At 38.7% G+C, this 19127-nt stretch overlaps 1 protein-coding gene across 4 annotated transcripts in view; it reads right to left on the bottom strand.

Moving 5' to 3' along the window:
• Positions 1-19127, bottom strand: part of LOC111156349 (strawberry notch homolog 1) — a 57933-nt gene that overhangs the window by 14527 nt on the left and 24279 nt on the right. For all 4 annotated transcript variants that reach the window (XM_022517138.1, XM_022517135.1, XM_022517136.1 and 1 more), the window contains 17 exons: positions 18155-18288; positions 17877-17967; positions 16269-16430; positions 14824-14959; positions 14640-14745; positions 14316-14469; positions 13367-13549; positions 12739-12836; positions 10786-10937; positions 9074-9271; positions 7626-7793; positions 7350-7525; positions 6766-6897; positions 3641-3776; positions 2357-2469; positions 2196-2267; positions 1641-1740 (listed from right to left, as the gene is read on the bottom strand). In XM_022517138.1, coding sequence (XP_022372846.1) covers positions 1641-1740; positions 2196-2267; positions 2357-2469; positions 3641-3776; positions 6766-6897; positions 7350-7525; positions 7626-7793; positions 9074-9271; positions 10786-10937; positions 12739-12836; positions 13367-13549; positions 14316-14469; positions 14640-14745; positions 14824-14959; positions 16269-16430; positions 17877-17967; positions 18155-18288 — 2311 coding nt within the window. The remainder of the gene's footprint in view (positions 1-1640; positions 1741-2195; positions 2268-2356; positions 2470-3640; positions 3777-6765; positions 6898-7349; positions 7526-7625; positions 7794-9073; positions 9272-10785; positions 10938-12738; positions 12837-13366; positions 13550-14315; positions 14470-14639; positions 14746-14823; positions 14960-16268; positions 16431-17876; positions 17968-18154; positions 18289-19127) is intronic.

The raw sequence follows: 19127 nt of genomic DNA, 5'->3' as shown, positions 1-19127 counted from the left end.
ACAGAATATAAACAATTTTGAACACACAGACTAACTGATTAAATAATTGTGTAAATAAGCTATTAATCTTGTCTTCCTCCCACATATTATCAGCACTGACAAGCTGCTGCAGAAGATAAGCAGTATGTGTAACAGTTAACATGTTCTGAATTATGTCACTAAGAAGACAGTCTATGGGTTTCTTTAATACTGATGTTCAGGATCCAACCCAGACTTACAGAATAAGGGCGTTAAAAGAACAGGGTCAATAGGAAGCATTATCATATCCTATTTACACATTTAATAAATCAGCTAGTACTCTGCTACATGCATAAAACTGTTTAGATTCTGCAGGTGACAACTGTGTAACCAAAAATCCTCCTTTTAGAAACCAGTCTTATGGGAGAAAATCTATATAGGATAGCTGTATAACTTCAGCACTGTTTGTGATGGTGCAAAAAATTGAAAACCACTTGAATACCAATAAGGGAATGATTTAAAAAAAAAAACAAAAACCACACACAAAGAAACCTGTTGTATAAGCCAGCTGCAGAATATTATGCAACTGTTAAAAAAAATCTGGGCGCCTGGGTGGCTCAGTGGGTTAACCTCTGCCTTCAGCTCAGGTCACAATCCCAAAGTTATGGGAAGAAGAGGAAAGAGAATGGAAGAAAAAGGAAAAAAAAGTCTATTGTTTATCTGCTTTGTTACTAAGCCATCAGTGATAAACCTCCTTGACAGTATGTCAATATGGCTTGTATCAATACTAAATACTGGTTTCCAATTGGGAAGGACTTTCTAGTGAAAAGTCCTAACTCTACAATGATGATATTTCAAATATCCTACATCTACATATTTTCCAAAATATTTTCATAGCTTCCTGAACTATAAAATATATAATCAAAAATCAAAACCATCTAGACTACTTATATTTATGGGCAAAATACATTCTACCAATTACAGAGATACATCAAAGAGTTTCTATAGCATTATGCTGGACTTTTCCTTAATACATAAATGTCCAAAAACATGTAAGTGTAAAGAGAACATTCTATGATCCATATACACGTATCCATCACAGTTTTAACTATGAATACACAGCCAATATTTTTTAATCTACACCCTGTGCCAACCTCCAAAGATTATTTACCAACATACTTGAAAAATTAAATTTAAAAGCTGTCTGGCATAGCAGCTTTAAATTAAACCACTTTCGGGGCGCCTGGGTGGCTCAGTGGGTTGAAACCTCTGCTTTCGGCTTGGGTCGTGATCCCGGGGTCCTGGGATCGAGCCCCGCATCGGGCTCTCTGCTTAGCGGGGAACCTGCTTTCCTTCCTCTCTCTGCCTGCCTCTCTACTTGTATTCTCTGTCAAATAATTAAAAAAAAATAAAAAATAATAAACAAATAAATAAATAAAACCACTTTCTTCTACTAATCTAGTATTAACATGCAATGAACTGTCAAGAGCACAAAATACTTGGTGTGAATGAAAGTTAAGAATCTGATTATAAGAAGCCAACTTAGGTGTCTATTAATCTTTAATTTCTAAATTTTTATATAATTTATGTCCAAAGAGATTGAAAACAGCAGCACATGTCAGAAAAGGTTTTAGGGCCTACTTAGTACTCATTTTCCTCTTGTGATTATTTTTTAAAGTTACCTTTAAAGAATTCTCCAGGGTAGTCTGGAGGTGGTGATACCATAGGAGAATCTAGGTTGACAATGGATTTCATGACAATTTCTAAAGCATTTCTTCCATACTGCAATAAGAAAACAAACAAATTTAACCAGTTACAGCATTTGGATACATTTCAATCACATGACCAACTGAACACGATAAAAAGTATTATGGTAGCAAAGGTTCAAAACGAGTAGGACTCAATTATCTTTTTATATAAATGTTATATACTAAATTGTTCACACCTATGCACATGACAGACGTCCAGTAAATAACTTCGTTTCTGGAAATTCATACTTGACTCATTCAGAAGTATTTATTATATTCCTATTTTCTAACAGAAATGAAAACAGGATTCTACTGCAGAGCTGATCATCAAAGATCTGATAAGTAAAAATTTTATAGGACGTTATCATTTTACAGTAAAACCATAAGGGACAGTTTTACGTTTTAAACAGTAACCACTTTCCCTTTTTGTTCACCACAGACACCACACACTACCACAAAATCTCAGACATAATGAAAGCTGAAATGTACCTTATTATCAAAATTGAATCTGCTCAGATCTCTAGATTCTGTTGCTCTTCTGTCACCATGTGTAAGTGCTCCCTATCAAGACATAAAATTTCCAATCAAGGCACAGAAGACAGGTTGTATTCACCATCTTTTACACACAACTACACAACCCAAGAACTTACCAAGCTCTCAAGTCTTTTGGCAACAATAGAAGCAAATCTTTGTTCCCCTGCCAATTCAGAAATCAGAAACACATACTCGGGAGCAGTAACTTGGTTTGATCTATGAGTTCGTCCTGTAACGACATTAAAAATACTGTGTTCACTAGATACAGAGTATTCTGAGATCTATTCCTAGCATTTTAATACTAAGCTGGTATTCAGGAAAATATTAAAGAATATATGGACACCTGGGTGGCTCAGTTGGTTATGGGTCTGCCTTCGGCTCAGGTCATGTTCCCAGGGTCCTGGGATCGAGTCCTGCATTGGGCTCCCTGCTCCGGGGCAGCCGGCTTCTCCCTCTCCCCCTCCTCCCTGCTGATGCTCACTATCAAATAAGTAAGTAAAATCTTAAAAAAAAAAAAAAAAAAATACACACACACACACACACACACACAATGTACAAAACAATTTCTTGTAACTCTCCCAAAGGTATAAAATTAAAAAACTGACTTGAAAAACATCCATATTCAAAATACTCCTCCTTAAAGAACACAAACTGCCACAGAACTGTTCAATGATAAACATATTATTACTTCTGCCCCACTTGGGTTAATCACAATGGTGCTGAAGCACAGCTGCTCTGGATTCTTCCAAAAAACCAAAAAACTAAAAAGCCCAAAAAACAAAAAATGGTTTGTTAAAAAGATTTTATTTTAGAGAGACAGAGAATTCACACATGGTTGGGGAGGGCAGGCAGAGGAAAAGAGACTCTCAACTAGACACCCCGCTGAGCACAGAGCCTGATGCAGGGCTCAATCCCATGAGCTAGAGATCAAGACCGGAGCCAAAATCAAGGGTCGGACACTGAACCAACGGAGCTGTCCAGGAGCCCCTAAACTGTTGGTTTTTTTAAATCATCAGGTCACATCAGGACATAAACATGTAAGACAAGGGAAGAGGAATATGCCTTCAGTAAAGCCACCAAAGGCTAAAAAGAACATGAGGTGGCAGGTGCTCTGACCACATATATCCTGAAGATCGATAATGGAGGAAACTCCTGAGGAACACTGTTATGAGATATAATGCCAGAAACTCCAAGAAATCTAGCACAGATCTTTTACATTTCTTAAAATAGATAAGAAACGGCTTCATGTATTCTATAATTTCAAATGTAATACACAAACAGCTCCAAAATCCACGTGTCCTGTTTTAAGATACTGAAGTTAAATATAGGTTTTGATATGTAAACATTTCCCCAATGATTCCTAGCTATCTATTAAGTGAAATTCACTTGTAGGAACTTACCAAATTGCTGAATTGCTCTATCAGCACTCCAGGGTAATTCCAAAGTCATATGAACTCTTCGCCTTTGATTTTTAGCTCTCCGATCTGCTTGTAACGAAATACCCGAGCTGGCAGCTTCTGAGATAATAGCAATATTCTGTACCAAATATAAGGGGGAAAAATAATCACCTTTGCATGTAGGCAAGTGCCCTAAATAAAGTTCTTAGAGTACTAGTGGCTCACCAATACCTATTCTCCCCTTTTTCCTAAATTATAACCATCTCCTCTCAAGTTTAGGCAGGTACATGGCTGCCCAGAATCATGACATTTCTCACTTTCCCCTGCAGCTAATTGTAGGCACACCCCAGTAGGGTGTAGATGGTATGAACATTTAAGAAATGTCCTTGAAAGTCAAGGACATGCCCTTCTCTTCATTCGCGTCCTCTCTGCCAGATGAAAGACAGAGGTATAATGACTGGAAGTGAAAGAGGTAACCTGAAAATGGAGCCTCACACGTTAAAGGACTAAGACAGGAGCGGCATTATCTTTAAGGAGCCATAACAGCCCTGGTCCACCTACTCGAACTTAACACATGGAAGAAATTACCTTCTACCTTCTTTAAGTCAATACGATTTTGGATTTTCTGTCACTTAACAACTAAAACTAATTCCAACTAATATAAGTGTAATGCACATGGGCATAAATTCATAAAACAAAGTATGTAACACAACCGATTAATACCTCTACCTACAATCTTTAGAATGTGTAACATGACGAAAGCCTAGGTGGCTTAGTCAGTTAAGTATCCAAACTCTTGATTTCGATTCAGGTCATGATCTCCTGGTCATGAGAGCAAGCCCAGTGCTGGGCTCCATGCTCAGCGGAGATTCTATCCCCCTTTCCCCTCCCTCCAGTTCTCGTGCACGCACTCTAATTCCCTAAAGTAAATCAATTAAAAAAAAAATGTAACACAAGCTATTGAATATATTTATAAAAGATAACTTTGGGGGAATCTATGTGACTCAGTTGGTTAAGCATCTATGGATCAGGTCATGATCTCAGGGTCCTGAGATTGAGCCCCAAACCTGACCCCATGCTCAGTGGGGAGTCTGTTTGTCCTTCTCCTTCTCCCCCTCCCCCTTGCTCATGCTCTGTCTCCCTCTCAAATAAACAAAAATCTTTAAAGAAAGAATAAAGACAACTTTGATAGTAACAACTATCTTCTCCTTTTTTAGCTGCAGAAAGCCTCATTAAAATATAAAGAAGAAAGTGGTAAAATAGAGATTTTATTCTACCATTTAAATTAAGGAATTAAGGGGGCACCTGGGTGGCTCAGTGGGTTAGGGCCTCTGCCTTCAGCTCAGGTCATGATCCCAGAGTCCTGGGATCGAACCCCGCATCGGGCTCTCTGCTCAGCGGGGAGCCTGCTTCCTCCTCTCTCTCTGCCTGCCTCTCTGCCTACTTGTGATCTCTGTCAAATAAGTAAATAAAACCTTAAAAAAAAATAAATTAAGGAATTAAGTTTAAGTGGTATTCCTACCTATTTTTTAGCTATCTCATCAGCAACCGCTTATGGAAATTTCAAGTAGATGATGGGGAAGAACTAGCCTAAGAATCTCAAAATTGACTGATGTTTACTGATTCAGTAAACAAAGAACCTCTGGTGGCAACCGAGGTGTCTAGAGTGGCGAGGTACGCAAGACAATCTACACGTCATTCAGAATGAACACTGTAGTAGGACATGTCACAGCAATAAGAAAATCAGCAAAATCAAAGGACACTAGTAATCTGAGTATGCTTAAATGTATTTCTAGAGTCAAAATCAGACTGACATTGGAGAGTTGCATTAGATGTTATGCCACTAAAATGACCTAGGAAAATACAGTATTTTAATATTCTGACTAAAAATTTAAAAAGCCGGGACACCTGGGTGGCTCAATGGTTAAGCTTCTGCCTTTGGCGCAGGTCATGATCCCACGGTCCTGGGATCAAGTTCCAACATCGGGCTCCTTGCTCAGCAGACAGCCTGCCTCTCCCTCTGTCTCATTCCCTGCTTGTGCTCTCTCTGACAAATAAATAAAATCTTTAAAAAAAAAAAAAAAAATTATAGCGTGCCTGGGTGGCTCAGTCAGTTAAGCGTCTGCCTTTGGCTCGGGTCATGATCCTAGTGTCCTGGGATCGAGCCCCGCATTGGGCTCCTTGCTCAGCTCTCCTTCTCCCTCTGCCAGCTACTCTCCTTGCTTATGCTATCAAATGGGTAAATAAAATCTTAAAAAAACTTTTTTTAGGGGCACCTGGGTGGGTTAGTGGGTTAAAGCCTCTGCTTTTGGCTCAGGTCATGATCCCAGGGTCCTGGGATCAAGCCCTGCATTGGGCTCTCTGCTCAGCAGTAAGCCTGCTTCCCCCCATCTCTCTCTCTCTGCCTGACTCTCTGCCTACTTGTGATCTCTGTCTGTCAAATAAATAAAATGTTTAAAAAAAATTTTTTAAATTAAAAAACCTCCAAATTTATTAAGAGCCACATCTAATTCTGTACACAATACTTTATTGCATTCAATTTGTGAAAAAATAATGAAAATGTATAAATATTCAGTGATTATGTGCAATTACTAAAAATGAAAGAATAATAACATTCAACACACTTAATTTCTTCTTCTTTTTTAAAATTTTATTTATTTATCTGACAAAGAGAGAGAGAGCGAGGGAGGGAACACAAGCAGGGAGAATGGCAGAGGGAGAAGGAGACTTTCCCCCAGGCAGGGAGCCTGATGCAGGGCTCGATTCCAGCACCCTGGGATCATGACCTGAGCTAAAGGCAAATGCTTAATGACTGAGCCACCCAGGCGCCCCCACACTTAATTTCTTTTAAAAGAAAAAAACCCCTAAATATTCACTTAAATATACAGATATTGTATTTTTCATTAAAAAGCATCCCAGAGGGTGCCTGGGTGGCTCAGAGGTTGAGCGACTGCTTTTGGCTCAGGTCAAGATCCTGGAGTCCCAGGATCAAGTCCTATATCATCCTGCTCAGTGCGGAGTCTGCTTCTCCCTCTGACCCTCCCCTCTCTGTGCTCTTTCTTTCAAATAAGTAAGTAAAATCTTTTTAAAATACAAGAAAGAAAGAAAAGCATTCCAGAAAAACATACCTTGTCTCCATCCATAAATCTTTGTTTTTCTGTGATATTTAGTATTTCTACAGGGACATCAAGTTCAGATCTCGACTCGTAAGATATGCTTCCGTCATCATTGCTTACGACCCGCCCTTTGCGACCAGTCATCTGCAAAGCCAAACAGTGTCACTTACAGTTAAGGTACCTGATGAAGATACAGGAAGCACAGGACCCCTGCATTAGAGAAACTTGGTGGGAGAGAGAAGGGGATGATGAAGCCGACACACAGTGCCACCTGTGCTGCACTAGGCAGTATCCGGGAGAGAATGTTGCAACAGGTTCTGGTTTTGAAAAGCTGAAGTTCCAGCAAAGAAAGCAGATGCGCGGCAACAACCGCAGAGGCTGCATGACAGGGACGGTAAGAGATCAGTGTGCTGAATAAACACACAGATACTAAGGGTAAGAATCCCTGACTCTGGGATGACAAACTGATCAAAGGTTCTAAAATCTAAGAGAAAATTACACAATTATGTGATGATATCCAAAATATCACTCATTCAATAGGGTTTGGAGTTGACCAAAAAAAGGGACCAAGACAGCCCTAATCTGGTCATATTTACCTCAGCAACATTCTCAGGTCCACCAAGTTCATCAATAAGTTCATCCAGGGTATTAGGAGGGAGGTCTTCTGCTAATTTCTCTAGTTTATCAAGTAGGTCTTTCTTCATCTGCTGGGCCCTTTCCACAGCGTCCTGACTTGTTATAAGGCTACTGTTACTGTTGGTGTTACTGTTAGCTAGATAAAGTACAATTGTTAATAAAAATCATTACAAAGTTTACGTATGTTTTGTTTAAAAGTACATCTCAACAGACAAACCAAGCTTCCCCACAGATACCTGGTGCACTGTTAGGAGCAGGCAAAATTACTGGTGTAGATGAAAAACTAGGTCGTTTTGATCCAAGACCTGATGCTAATAAGGCACTTTGAATAGAATCTGGATCTATACTTTTCTTTTTTTTTTTATCTTTGTTTTTCTTGTGATCTTTTCTGATTAACCAGGGATCTGAAAGTTAAGGAAAGATATGTGTCAAATCATCTGTAAAAGCAGCAGAATCTTCAAAGGAAACCACCCTTGAATTTTTTGTATTAACTGGTAACTTAAAAATCATCACCAACTTCAGCTATCCAGTATATCCAATACACTGGCAGATAAAATTCCATAGTATGAGGTTAAAAATCACTGTACAAGTGACTGGGTGGCTGGGCGACTGAGTCGGTTGAGTGTCCAACTCTTGGTTTCGGCTCAGGTTGCGCTATCAGGGTGGTAAGATCGAGCCCCACATCGGGCTCCGCACCAGGTGCAGAGTCTGCTTGTACCTCTCCCTCCGCTCCTCCAACTCTCTCTCTCTCTCTGTCTCTCTCATCTCTGGATAAATAAAAATCTACTACTACTACTACTACCACCACCACTACCACCACTACTACTACTGTTAATAATAATAGGGGCGCCTGGTTGGCTCAGTCGTTGAAGCGGCTGCCTTCAGCTCGGGTCATGATCCTGGGATCCTGGGATCAAGCCCCACATCGGGCTCTCTGCTCTGGGATTAAGCCCCACATCGGGCTCTCCCCTGCTCCCCCTGCTTGTGTTCCCTCTCTCGCTATCCCTCTCTGTCAAATAAACAGTCTTCAAAAAGATAAATAAAATCACTGCATAAAACTTAGGCCACTATCTCACACAAATGAGCTGAACTACCAAAAGACAGACAAGCTTGGGGAGTTCTCCACTAAGCAAAGATTAGATTCTGTGCAATGGTTTGTACTGCACCAGGGGAAAAAAAACAGGTTTTATTTATTTATTTATTTATTTTAAAAAAATCTTATTTATGGGGCACCTGGGTGGCTGTCATTAAGTGGCTGCCTTTGGCTCAGGTCATGATCCCAGGATCCTGGGATCAAGCCCTGCATCGGGCTCCCTGCTCAGAAGGAAGCCAGCTTCTCCCTCTCTCACTCTCCCTTGCTTATGTTCCCTCTCTCGCTGTCTCTGTAAAATATATACATAAATAAATCTTTAAAAATAAATAAAGATTTTATTTATTTGAGAAAGAGAGTATGCATAAGAGGAGCGGCGAGCGGAGGGAGAGGGAGAAGCAGGCCCGTCATGGAGCAGGGCCTGATGCGGGGCTTGACCCCAGGACCCTGAAATTATGACCTGAACCAAAGGTAGATGCTTAACCGACTGAGCCACCCAAGGTGCCCTGAAAAAACAGGTTTTAACACAATATCCTGTTTCAAACACACATAAATAACCTTTCATTAACATTTAATAAGTACTGACGTACTTACCATCTTCATCATCCTCACTAGACTCATCTCTGAATGGGTTGAAATCGTCGTCGTCTCCGGAGCTCATGTTTTTCGAGCTCTCATAGTCACTTTCTTCATGATCAGATGCGTCAGATTCACTTCCACTATCATCGGAACTACTACCAGTAAGGCCACCTACTTTCCGCGCTTTCTTGGCTTCTCGAGTTATTTCTTCACCTACCCTCAAACCCAAAATAAGACAGTCAGCCCTAACACACTCTTCTAAAGATCTAGGAAACTACTTATAGTTCACGAGCTTTTAAAGTGAGAAACATACAGGAAAAACTTTAAGTATATAAATTTTGTAAGTAAATGTTAACCTTTTAGATTTCCTTAAGAAATCATGTTATGTTCAATTATTAAGAAAAAATTAGACACGTAAATATAAATTCAAGACTACCTTTAAGTGTACATGTTTCAAAATAAATTTAGGACAACAGAGATAACACAGAATCTCCAGCATTTTCACAGTTTAATTGTGAATCAGGTTGAGAGCAGAGGCCTAATAATTAAACAACTCTATTAAACTTCATTTGTAAAAAGTCAGACTAGGTGCTGATTTTAATTATTTTATTGAGTACTCAGGAAAGATATATGGGAGATGCCTGGGTGGCTCAGTCGGTTGATTAAGTGTCCGACTCTTGGGTTTTGGCTTAGGTCAATGATCTCAGGGTGGTGATATCCAGCCCTAAGTTGGGTTCCATGTATGGAGCCAGCTTAAGATTCTCTCTCTCTCTCCACCTCCCTACCCTCCCTGACCCTCCCTACCACTCATGCTCATGTGTTCTCTTCCTCATCTAAAAAAAAGAAAAAAAGAAAAAAAAAGAAGAAAAAGACATAGACATCTGGAACAAACCATTAAAAGTTTACTTATTAATGAGAGAGATGGTAAAAAGTACATAATTCAGGAAAGATAAACATGACCACGTGACCATTTTAAGATGTCACTAATTCTAAAACACAGCATTACTTTTTTTGCCACTACAATTAAAATATACTGTCAATTATAACCATCAATCCACTTTCAAGCATGTTAAAAATGTAAAAAACTGTCCTTCTTAGAACAGATGAACTAAGGTTACACTGTCAGCCACTTGTGTTTGGAATACACCCAGCATTAGACAGTTGTTCCCACAGAGATGATCACCGTCTTAACGACAGCCTGAGAAGTTAACTTCTGAAAGCCGAACAGTTTACTAGGAATCTAAACAGAAATCGAAGTTGGCATTATGATAAAACATCCAATAAGCACTGAGTATATTTCTAACAATAACTACAAATGCCTCTTTAAAAAAACTATAAAAACACAGTATGTATAAATGCATACGGAGCTCTGACAACAGCAATGCCCAGATTTTGTTTTCCATAGATTGCCCATTAGCTGTGTAAACCTGGGGAGATTCCTTAACCTTTTAATCTTGTCGTGCCTTTTTGTCCTCTGTCTAGAAAAAAAAAAATAAGATCTATTTTCATATGGATCCCTTATGGGTTAAATGAAATAACAGAAGGGCAGTGCTGAAGACAGTGCCTAGCACCAAACTGTCACTTGTGCATTTAAAACCACATAAGCAACAGGGAAAGTATGCAACCACGTGCCAATTTAAAAGGAAGGCAGCTCAAACCCCAAATATCGCTCCTCAAAATGCTCACATTTATACTATTTTCAACATCATTTAAAGAAAAGAACCCACCTTTCCGCTTCTTTACTTTATTTTCTTTACAAGGACTATCTCTTGGAGAACTATTGTTACTTGGAGCTGTCAAATCAATTCCTAGCAAACTATAAAGTTTCTTCCGGTCTGGAGCTGGGAAGTGTTTTTCAATAAGTGACTGCAACACTCCTCTGTTTACACGAGAGAAAAAGTGGTAATTAGAGGTTCAGTCTGCAAAATAATTTATTATCTGTAAAGTCTTAAGGGGTGCCTCGGTAGCACAGTTGAGCATCCAACTCTTGGTTTTGGCTCAGGTCATGTTCTCATGGGTTGTGGGATCAAGCCCCCTGCCAGCCTACATGCTCAGCAGGGAGTCAGCCTAAAGTTCTCTCCCTCTGTTCCTCTCCCCATGAGTGCTTGCACTCGCTCTCTCAAATAAATAAATAAAATTAAAACATATATATATATACTTCAAAACATGTTTCTTAAAAATAAATATACTTTAATACTATAAAATATTAATAATCCAGCTGAAATAATTTAATATTCTAGGCCAAGGCTGTTGAATTGAAATGTAGTTCAAGCCGAGCCAATTATGCAAGTTTTACATTTTCCAGTAGTTACATTAAAAAGTGAAGTAAATGGGTGCCTGCGTGGCTTGTCATTAGGTGTCTGCCTTTGGCTCAGGTCATGATCCCAGAGTCTTGGGATCTAGCCCTGCCTAAGGCTCCCTGCTCGGCTGGAAGCTTACTTCTCCCTCTTTCACTCCCCCTGCTTATTATCCTGCTTATTATGTTCCTTTTCTCACTGTGTCTCTCTCTAAATTCCTTAAAAAAAAAAAAAAAAAAAAAAAAAAAAAGTTAAAACAGGAGAAAAAGAAATTTTTTTAAAGGATTTTATTTATTTGACAGAGCGCACCTGATGCACCGCTCGATCTCAGGACCCTGGGATCATGACCTGAGCTGGAGGAAGACACTTAACTGAGTAAGCTACCCAGGCACCCCGAAACACTTTTTTAGTAATAGATTTCAGGACATAGACTAGTATCAAATCAACATGCAATCAGTGAGATGTAAAACATTACTTTTTTTTAAGTCTTGTCATTTTATATTCACAGCGTATCTCAATTTTGGACTTGCCATTGATAGGCACATGTGACTAGTTCCTATCACTTTAAACAATGCAGTAACAGGCACACAAGTATAGAGAAAGATTAGGAGGTGCACGTTTTGCTTTTGGAAGCAGTTTTGAATTATAACCATCTTAAAAGGAGCCACTCGAATATATTTCCTAACACAAGAAATAGTATAGTAGGGCAAAGAGTATTTTGCTAATTTTACGATTAGAGTTAAAATTGGCAGGGTAGGCAAAGAAATTGAAAAAAAAAATGCCTAAATCATCTTTTTAAAATTCTCATGACTGTCTGCAATTTTAATACTACAGATAACTACAGAGAACCACTGCTCGTATTGCTCCTCTGAATAATGGTAATTTCAAACACGCAAAGCTGAAACTAAAACTCAAACTATTCCAGGCTGTCACAGATTTCCGAGATCTACAAGACAAAAATCACACCCTTCCATTAGTCTAAATACTGGGCACAGTATCGTCAAAATGCTTAACAATCGAGTACTTCTGTGTTACAGTTTTCCAATGGATATATTGTGATGAACAAGCGTAGAATGGAAACTAAGATCAGAAAAACTTTAATGATGATACAGATGAATCAAAACTTCTGCCTCCAGGAAATGCCAACATTCAAACTAATCTAAATAAAAACTCAAAGGGCGCCTGAGTGGTTCAGTGGGTTAAGCCACTGCTTTCGGCTCAGGTCATGATCCCAGAGTCCCGGGATCGAGTCCCTCATCGGGCTCCTGGCTCCGCGGGGAGTCTGCTTCTACCTCTGACGTTCTCCCCTCTCATGTTCTCTCTCGCTCTTTCTCAAATAAACAAAATCTTTAAAAAAAAAAACCTCAAAACTAAAAACATTACTTGGCAGTTGAAACGAAATCATTTAATTCTCCTCCACCCTCTTCCAAGGCTTCTAATGTTCTAGCTTCGCCTGTTGATTGCAGACCAATTACAACACACTGGAGAGAAAAATAAAATTAAAATAAAACTATGCATGTGGTTTCTTAGGATATATTTTAAATATTTAGCTAAAAAAAAAAAGGATTTCAAACAAGAATGACCCATTATTACATGTGTGTGCTCATTTATTTATTCTACATATATCTGAGGCATGCTATGTGTAAAAAGCTTAGCTAGGAAATAGGATTACATCCTGGACATTCAGTTCTTTGTGATTTAAATAGATATATATATATTGCTAAAAAGAAAAAAAGCTGTATGGTAATCTATACCCACACGTCAGCTGTAGTTGTATCTATGGATGGCCAAGTTAGTGTGATTTACTTTTTTATATACTTTTTGAACTATCTAAATTATTTATAAATAGGCACCGCTTTTGTTATTTTTAAAAATAGTAAATTTTAAAGTCTTACTATGTTAATACCTTAACTCTCAGAAAGAACAGGCTTTACAAGCAGAAAGCCTGAACACCCAAAAGATTTGGAAACATAACCAAAGACCAAATCTCTCAGTGTGTTCTTCAACTTACTTTTCCATTCTTGATTTCTTCTCGAGCTAGTTGCACAACCCTTTTAACTTTGGATGCTATGCACAAGTATTTGAAAAATCTCTGGTGCGCAGACCAGAACTGACCCCACATGGATTTCTTCATGCGTTGCTCAGCATCAATCAGATCTGCAGCCTGCTGAAATCTCTCTCTGGCAATGACCCACTGAAGAGGGAAAATCCACATTTTAGACATTTCATCTATGCATGTGATTTTTTAAAAATGACCGATTCGAGCAAAATACTGTTAAGTACAAGACTAATACTAATTTAATGAACCATCTTTAGTAACTTGGCCATCTCTAAACAAATGTTTTTCAGGATGCTCACAGAGGTGCCTCTAAATTCTTATCAGCTACTAGAGTCATTGCAGGAAATAGTTACATTGTAATTTTTAAAATTATGCAACTTAGGGGCGCCTGGGTGGCTCAGTCAGTTAAGCATCTGCCTTTAGCTCAAGTCATGATCCCCCGGTCCTGGAATCAAGCCCCACATTGGGCTCCCTGCTTGGCAGGAAGCCTGCTTCTCCCTCTTCCATTCCCCCTGCTTGTGTTCCCTCTCTTGTTGTGTCTTCTTCTGTCAAATAAATAAAATCTTAAATAAATAAATAAATAAATAAATAAATAAATAAACAGAATTATGCAACTTAAACGTTTTTTTGGAAAAAAGTTTAAGGCTTAAGTGATTTTTACACCCAACATGGGGCTCGAACTGACAACCCCAAGGATCAAGAATTGCACGCCCTCCTGACTTGGCCAGCCACATGACCCATTACAAATGGCTTTTTTAAAATAAATTACTTTAACAAAAGAGAAAGCTTAGGAAGTTAGGAAAATGGGCATCTAGCGCCTTATCTGTTGTTTTATAGCAAAATATATACTTGTGAACTGAGAGACATTAAAAATATTAGGAATTAAGAAAAAACTTCTCACCAGCTTGACTGCTTTGTTATACATTTTCACATAGCTCTGAGAAAGAAGAACTTCCTCAATTTTGAAGGTCACTCCAGTAAAGCTCAGCTGTCGAGCAATGTACATTCCTCTAAGCTTCATATCCATAGCAACTATTTCCATGGCACCAACACCTCTGAATAAAATTAAAACACACAGTAACTATCATTAAATATAGTAGGGCTTTAATATAAGTGGAAAAGGGCTTTAATATAAGTGGAAAAGGTTTTAGCAGTAACACCTCTTTTAGACTGCAACTGAGAAAAGACAATGTATACAGACAATGTATACTGTAAATTGCTTTACCTCCGTTCTACTGCTTGGATAAAATCACTGAATTCTCTAAATGGAGTTCCCTCACCCCATATTCCAAGACGGTTCATATAGGCCATGTTTCGTGGTTCAGAAGCACCTGAAAAATTCAGAAACAAAACATTTTATAGCTGAAAAAATAACCCACACATATCTTTCAAATAAAATAACAACTCACCAGTGGCACTAGCATAAACAACTCTGGCCTTTGGCAATTTGTTCTGAAGCTCTAGAACTGCTAAGCCTGTCTTGGTTGGCTTTGAAGAACCAACAGGACATAAGTTTTTTGCTTTATGACATTCATCAAACACTATCTGTATAGAAAGAATTAAGGAACATATCACAGTAGCAAGTATCGCTAATCCTTAAGGAAAACTTAAGGTTTATTTGAAAGCCTTGGGAAACATCCCAAATTTCTGGTGTGGTAGAATTTGGTGGGGTCAAATTCAAGACAATCAGGAAGGGGAGAGATGCTGTGGATAATAAACCCCTGAGCATTAACTTTTTAAAATTACACCAACATACCCATCATCTGGTGTTTGTTTTTTTTTCATCATCTGGTGTTTTGTTAAACCTTAACATTTTACTGTTACTTGCCTGAGATGGTTTTCTTTTTAAGGTAAGAAACATAAATGAAGCCCTCTATGTGCCTCTCCTTGACATCACCCCTCCCTCTCAAGTCTGAGAGGCAACCAAATTATTTTGCTTATTTATACTGACCAGATATTTATTAATTAGAATGTAAGAAAAGACTCCACTGTGGCAAGGTATGTCCACCACACAGAAAATTTTGGCAAATTCTCTAAGCAGAAGTATAATTGGTGACTAATTTAATCACCATTTGAAAACATTCTTCATGCATAACAGTGAAAGGTGTGCTATGGGCAAATAGGTTTGGAAATCACTAAGTTCACAGTTTCTTCCCCTTAGTCTTCTCAGGTGCTTTACTATGTGAATATGCGGTGTGAATCCCCAAAAGCGGAATACAGTATTCATCACTTCCCACATCTGTTAACATTTTCCTAAACCAGAAGCTTAAATATTGGCCTCTTACACGACAGCTACAAAACAGAATCTCCCTTGGACATTGGGAAGTCATGAAAGCTCTCATCCAGGCAATATCAGTTAATCTCAGGATGTAGTTGTTTTGTTGTTGTTTTTTAAGATTTTACTTATTTGAGAGAGAGAGAGAGCAAGCAAGAGTGGGGAGAAGGTCAGAGGGAGAAGCAGATACCCGAGGAGCTGAGAGCCTGATGTGGGACTTGATCCCGGAACTCCAGGATCATGACCTGAGCCAAAGTCAGTGGCTTAAACAACTGGGCCACCCAGGCATCCCTCAGGATGTAGTTTTAAATGTATGTTTGTTTGTTTATTTTTGAAAGATTTTATTTACTCGACAGAGAGAGATCACAAGTAGGCAGAGAGGCAGGCAGAGGGAGAGGGGGAAGCAGGCTCCCCGCCATGCAGAGAGCCCGATGTGGGGCTCGATCCCAGGACCCCAAGATCATGACCTGGGCCGAAAGCAGAGGCTTAACCCACTGAGACACCCAGGTGCCCCAATGTTAATTTTTACATTCACTTTTGGTCATTAAAAAATACAAAAACATTTGTTGTAAAGGATACCACTCCATCGAAGTCATCACCGCACCAATGCAGAAGTTGTTTTAATCTAGTTTTATATTTACCGCCAGACTGACTTTCACCAATAAGGGAAGAATAGGTAGCAAAAATGACACCCTTTTTCACGCTCCCATTATGTTTGGAAGAAATCTTTCCATATTTAAACTAAAAAAGAAAAAAAGAAGAATTTAACATATACACTTTTTTCTCTGAAGAATCTATCCCACCCAAACTTCTATAGGAGGAAATTGGTGGGTCCATCATGCGTTTTAGGGAAGTCAAAAGAGCCCCTAAGACCACACACACGAAACTTCTACGTATGTATACACACACACATACGTGCATGCACCCACACATATATACACACACATATATACAACTTCGTGTTACAACGATCTAGTTTTCATCAAAGTCTCAAAAAACATTTTTTTTTTTTAAAGATTTTATTCGTTTTGAGAAAGAGAGTGAGCGAGCATGCATGGGGAGGGTAAGGACAGAGAGAGAGGGAGAAGCAGACTCCCCACTGAGCAGGGAGCTTGATGAGGGGCTCAGTCCCAGAACCCTGGGATCATAACCTGAGCCAAAGGCAGATGCTCAACTGACTGAGCCACCCACGTGTACCTCAAAAACTTCTATCAACAAGAAAAGATTACAAACCAAACCCTCACTCCAAGAAAAAAAAGTCACAATATTCACTCTATAAAAATTTATTATGCACTTACTGTATGGCAAGTCATTATAATTAAATTCTAAGACATATATAAAGAACTATGATTAGTAATTAATATACCCTTCTTCAATTGTGTGGACTAAAAAAAAAAAAAAAAAAAAATCAAAAATATTTCTAGATGCCAGTGACATGTTTTTAGTTTTGAGTTGTGAGGAATCATTCAAGACACAGTACTTTACCTACAAATCCAGATACCCACCCAAAAAAGCCAATGATGAGCAGGCCAACACTGAACCAACCTAGGGCTCACATGGAAAGTAGATTTACATTTACCTATTTTCAAAAGGCTAACAGGGAGGTACCTACCTGCAGGAAGTCTGCCTAATGTACTACTCCAGCTCTTGGTACACAGGAGGTCAGTGATGATTTGCCGAATGAACATTAAGATTACTATCATATTATAGTATGCTTTAGATAGTTGGGACACATTTTCTTCCACCTGACAGAATTGTTTTAACATGAACACAGGTACAGATACAAAAATCCAGTGGGTTTTTCCAAATCAATCTCCAAGCCTCAAAAACTCTCTATGTGCTGCGAGTACCTGTCCACACAGCTTTACTATGCTACACCCTTTTACTCACAGGTATGAGTTTCAGCCATGAAAGGTTACCTCGGAAACAAAGACAAAAAGAGCACCAAAAACTGAGAACTCCATGATGACAGAGACAAGGCCCATTTTGTTTGCCACTATACAACCGTACCTAGCACAGTACTTGATGCACAGGAACCCACAAACCAAGAACAACTAGCACTCACTAATGTCTTCTGTAAAATAATTCACTTAATCCTCACAACTCTACAAAGTAGAAACTGTTATTCCCATCTCATAGACGAGTCAATATTTACTGAATGACTAACCAAATAGAAAACTTTTATACCTTGTTTAATGAATGAACCAAAATGTTTTTTGCTCCAATATCCCTCAAATCTCTTTCAGCATCATACTTTAAGTCATTTGAAACACTGAACCTGCCACATAAAAAAGAAAAAAAAAAGTAATTAAATGCAAATTCCATCAATCTAGCAATATTCAGGATAAATAAAAACAGGGCTTGACATTTAAAAAAAAAAAATACACCTGCTCATTAAAACCCATCTTACATGCTGGAGTAACTATTCACAAAAGAAGCTTCCACAGACAGTCTTTGGCACTTACCATAATGCTCTTTTTCTACTCAACAAGTAATTTTCATAGATAATTCCCGCTATTGTCCTTCCTTTCCCCACACCAGCACCATCACCTATCAAGAAGCCAGCACGATCTCCATTAGGTAGGAATGTTTCATGTTGCTGAAAAAGAGAAAGCTGATAACTAAGCTACTCCTTTAGAGACTGGGATGATCCACCTTTCAAACACTGTTGTAGGAATATATTAATGTGATCTATGTGTATACAAATGGCACAAAGTTTAGCTCAGTAAGGATTCTTTCTTAATATTTACTATGTATTCTTTCTGGCTACAATCACATGCATCAGGTAACTGAAGTTACTGGAGTTAACAAATTGGTTAGCATTCTTCTTCTTCTTCTTTTTTTTTTTTTTTTTTGAGGATTTTATATATTTATTTGACAGACAGAGATCACAAGCAGGCAGAGAGGTAGGCAGAGAGAGGGGGAAATAGCTCCCCACTGAGCAGAGAGCCTGATGTGAGGCTGGATCCCAGGACCCTAGGATCATGACCTGAGCCGAAGGCAGAGGCTGTAACCCACGGAGCCCCCCAGGCACCCCAGTTAGCATTCTTCTGTGTCTCTTTCAATGCCTGCATAGTCAAATACAAACAATCACACATAAATATGGAGGACGGTTAGCTGTTCGGCTTATTTTACAGAAATGGAGTGCAGAAGAAATCCTCTCAAGAAAACTGGCATAACTAATTCATGGTTTTGAAAGCCAGTACAATACCCATACAATAATACCACAGTTCATTCAAATAGCCACCAGGGTATGGGATTTTTAGGTCCTTTCTAGCATTCAGGAAACAGGGTTAAAAGAGCTGCAACAAACAGTCATCCATCCATATCCTTAATGTATATATTCTTAACCTAATAGTTGTATTGGATAGACTTCCAATAATGGAATTGTTAGGTCAAAGGACATATGTAATTTTTTTTTCAAGCAAGTTCTACGTT

This window comes from Enhydra lutris, unplaced genomic scaffold, assembly GCF_002288905.1.
Source record: "Enhydra lutris kenyoni isolate GAN:26980312 unplaced genomic scaffold, ASM228890v2 scaffoldscaffold46, whole genome shotgun sequence".
NCBI lineage: Eukaryota > Metazoa > Chordata > Mammalia > Carnivora > Mustelidae > Enhydra > Enhydra lutris.
The sequence above is the reverse complement of the archived record's forward strand: the minus strand, read 5'-3'. Positions and strand labels throughout refer to the sequence as shown.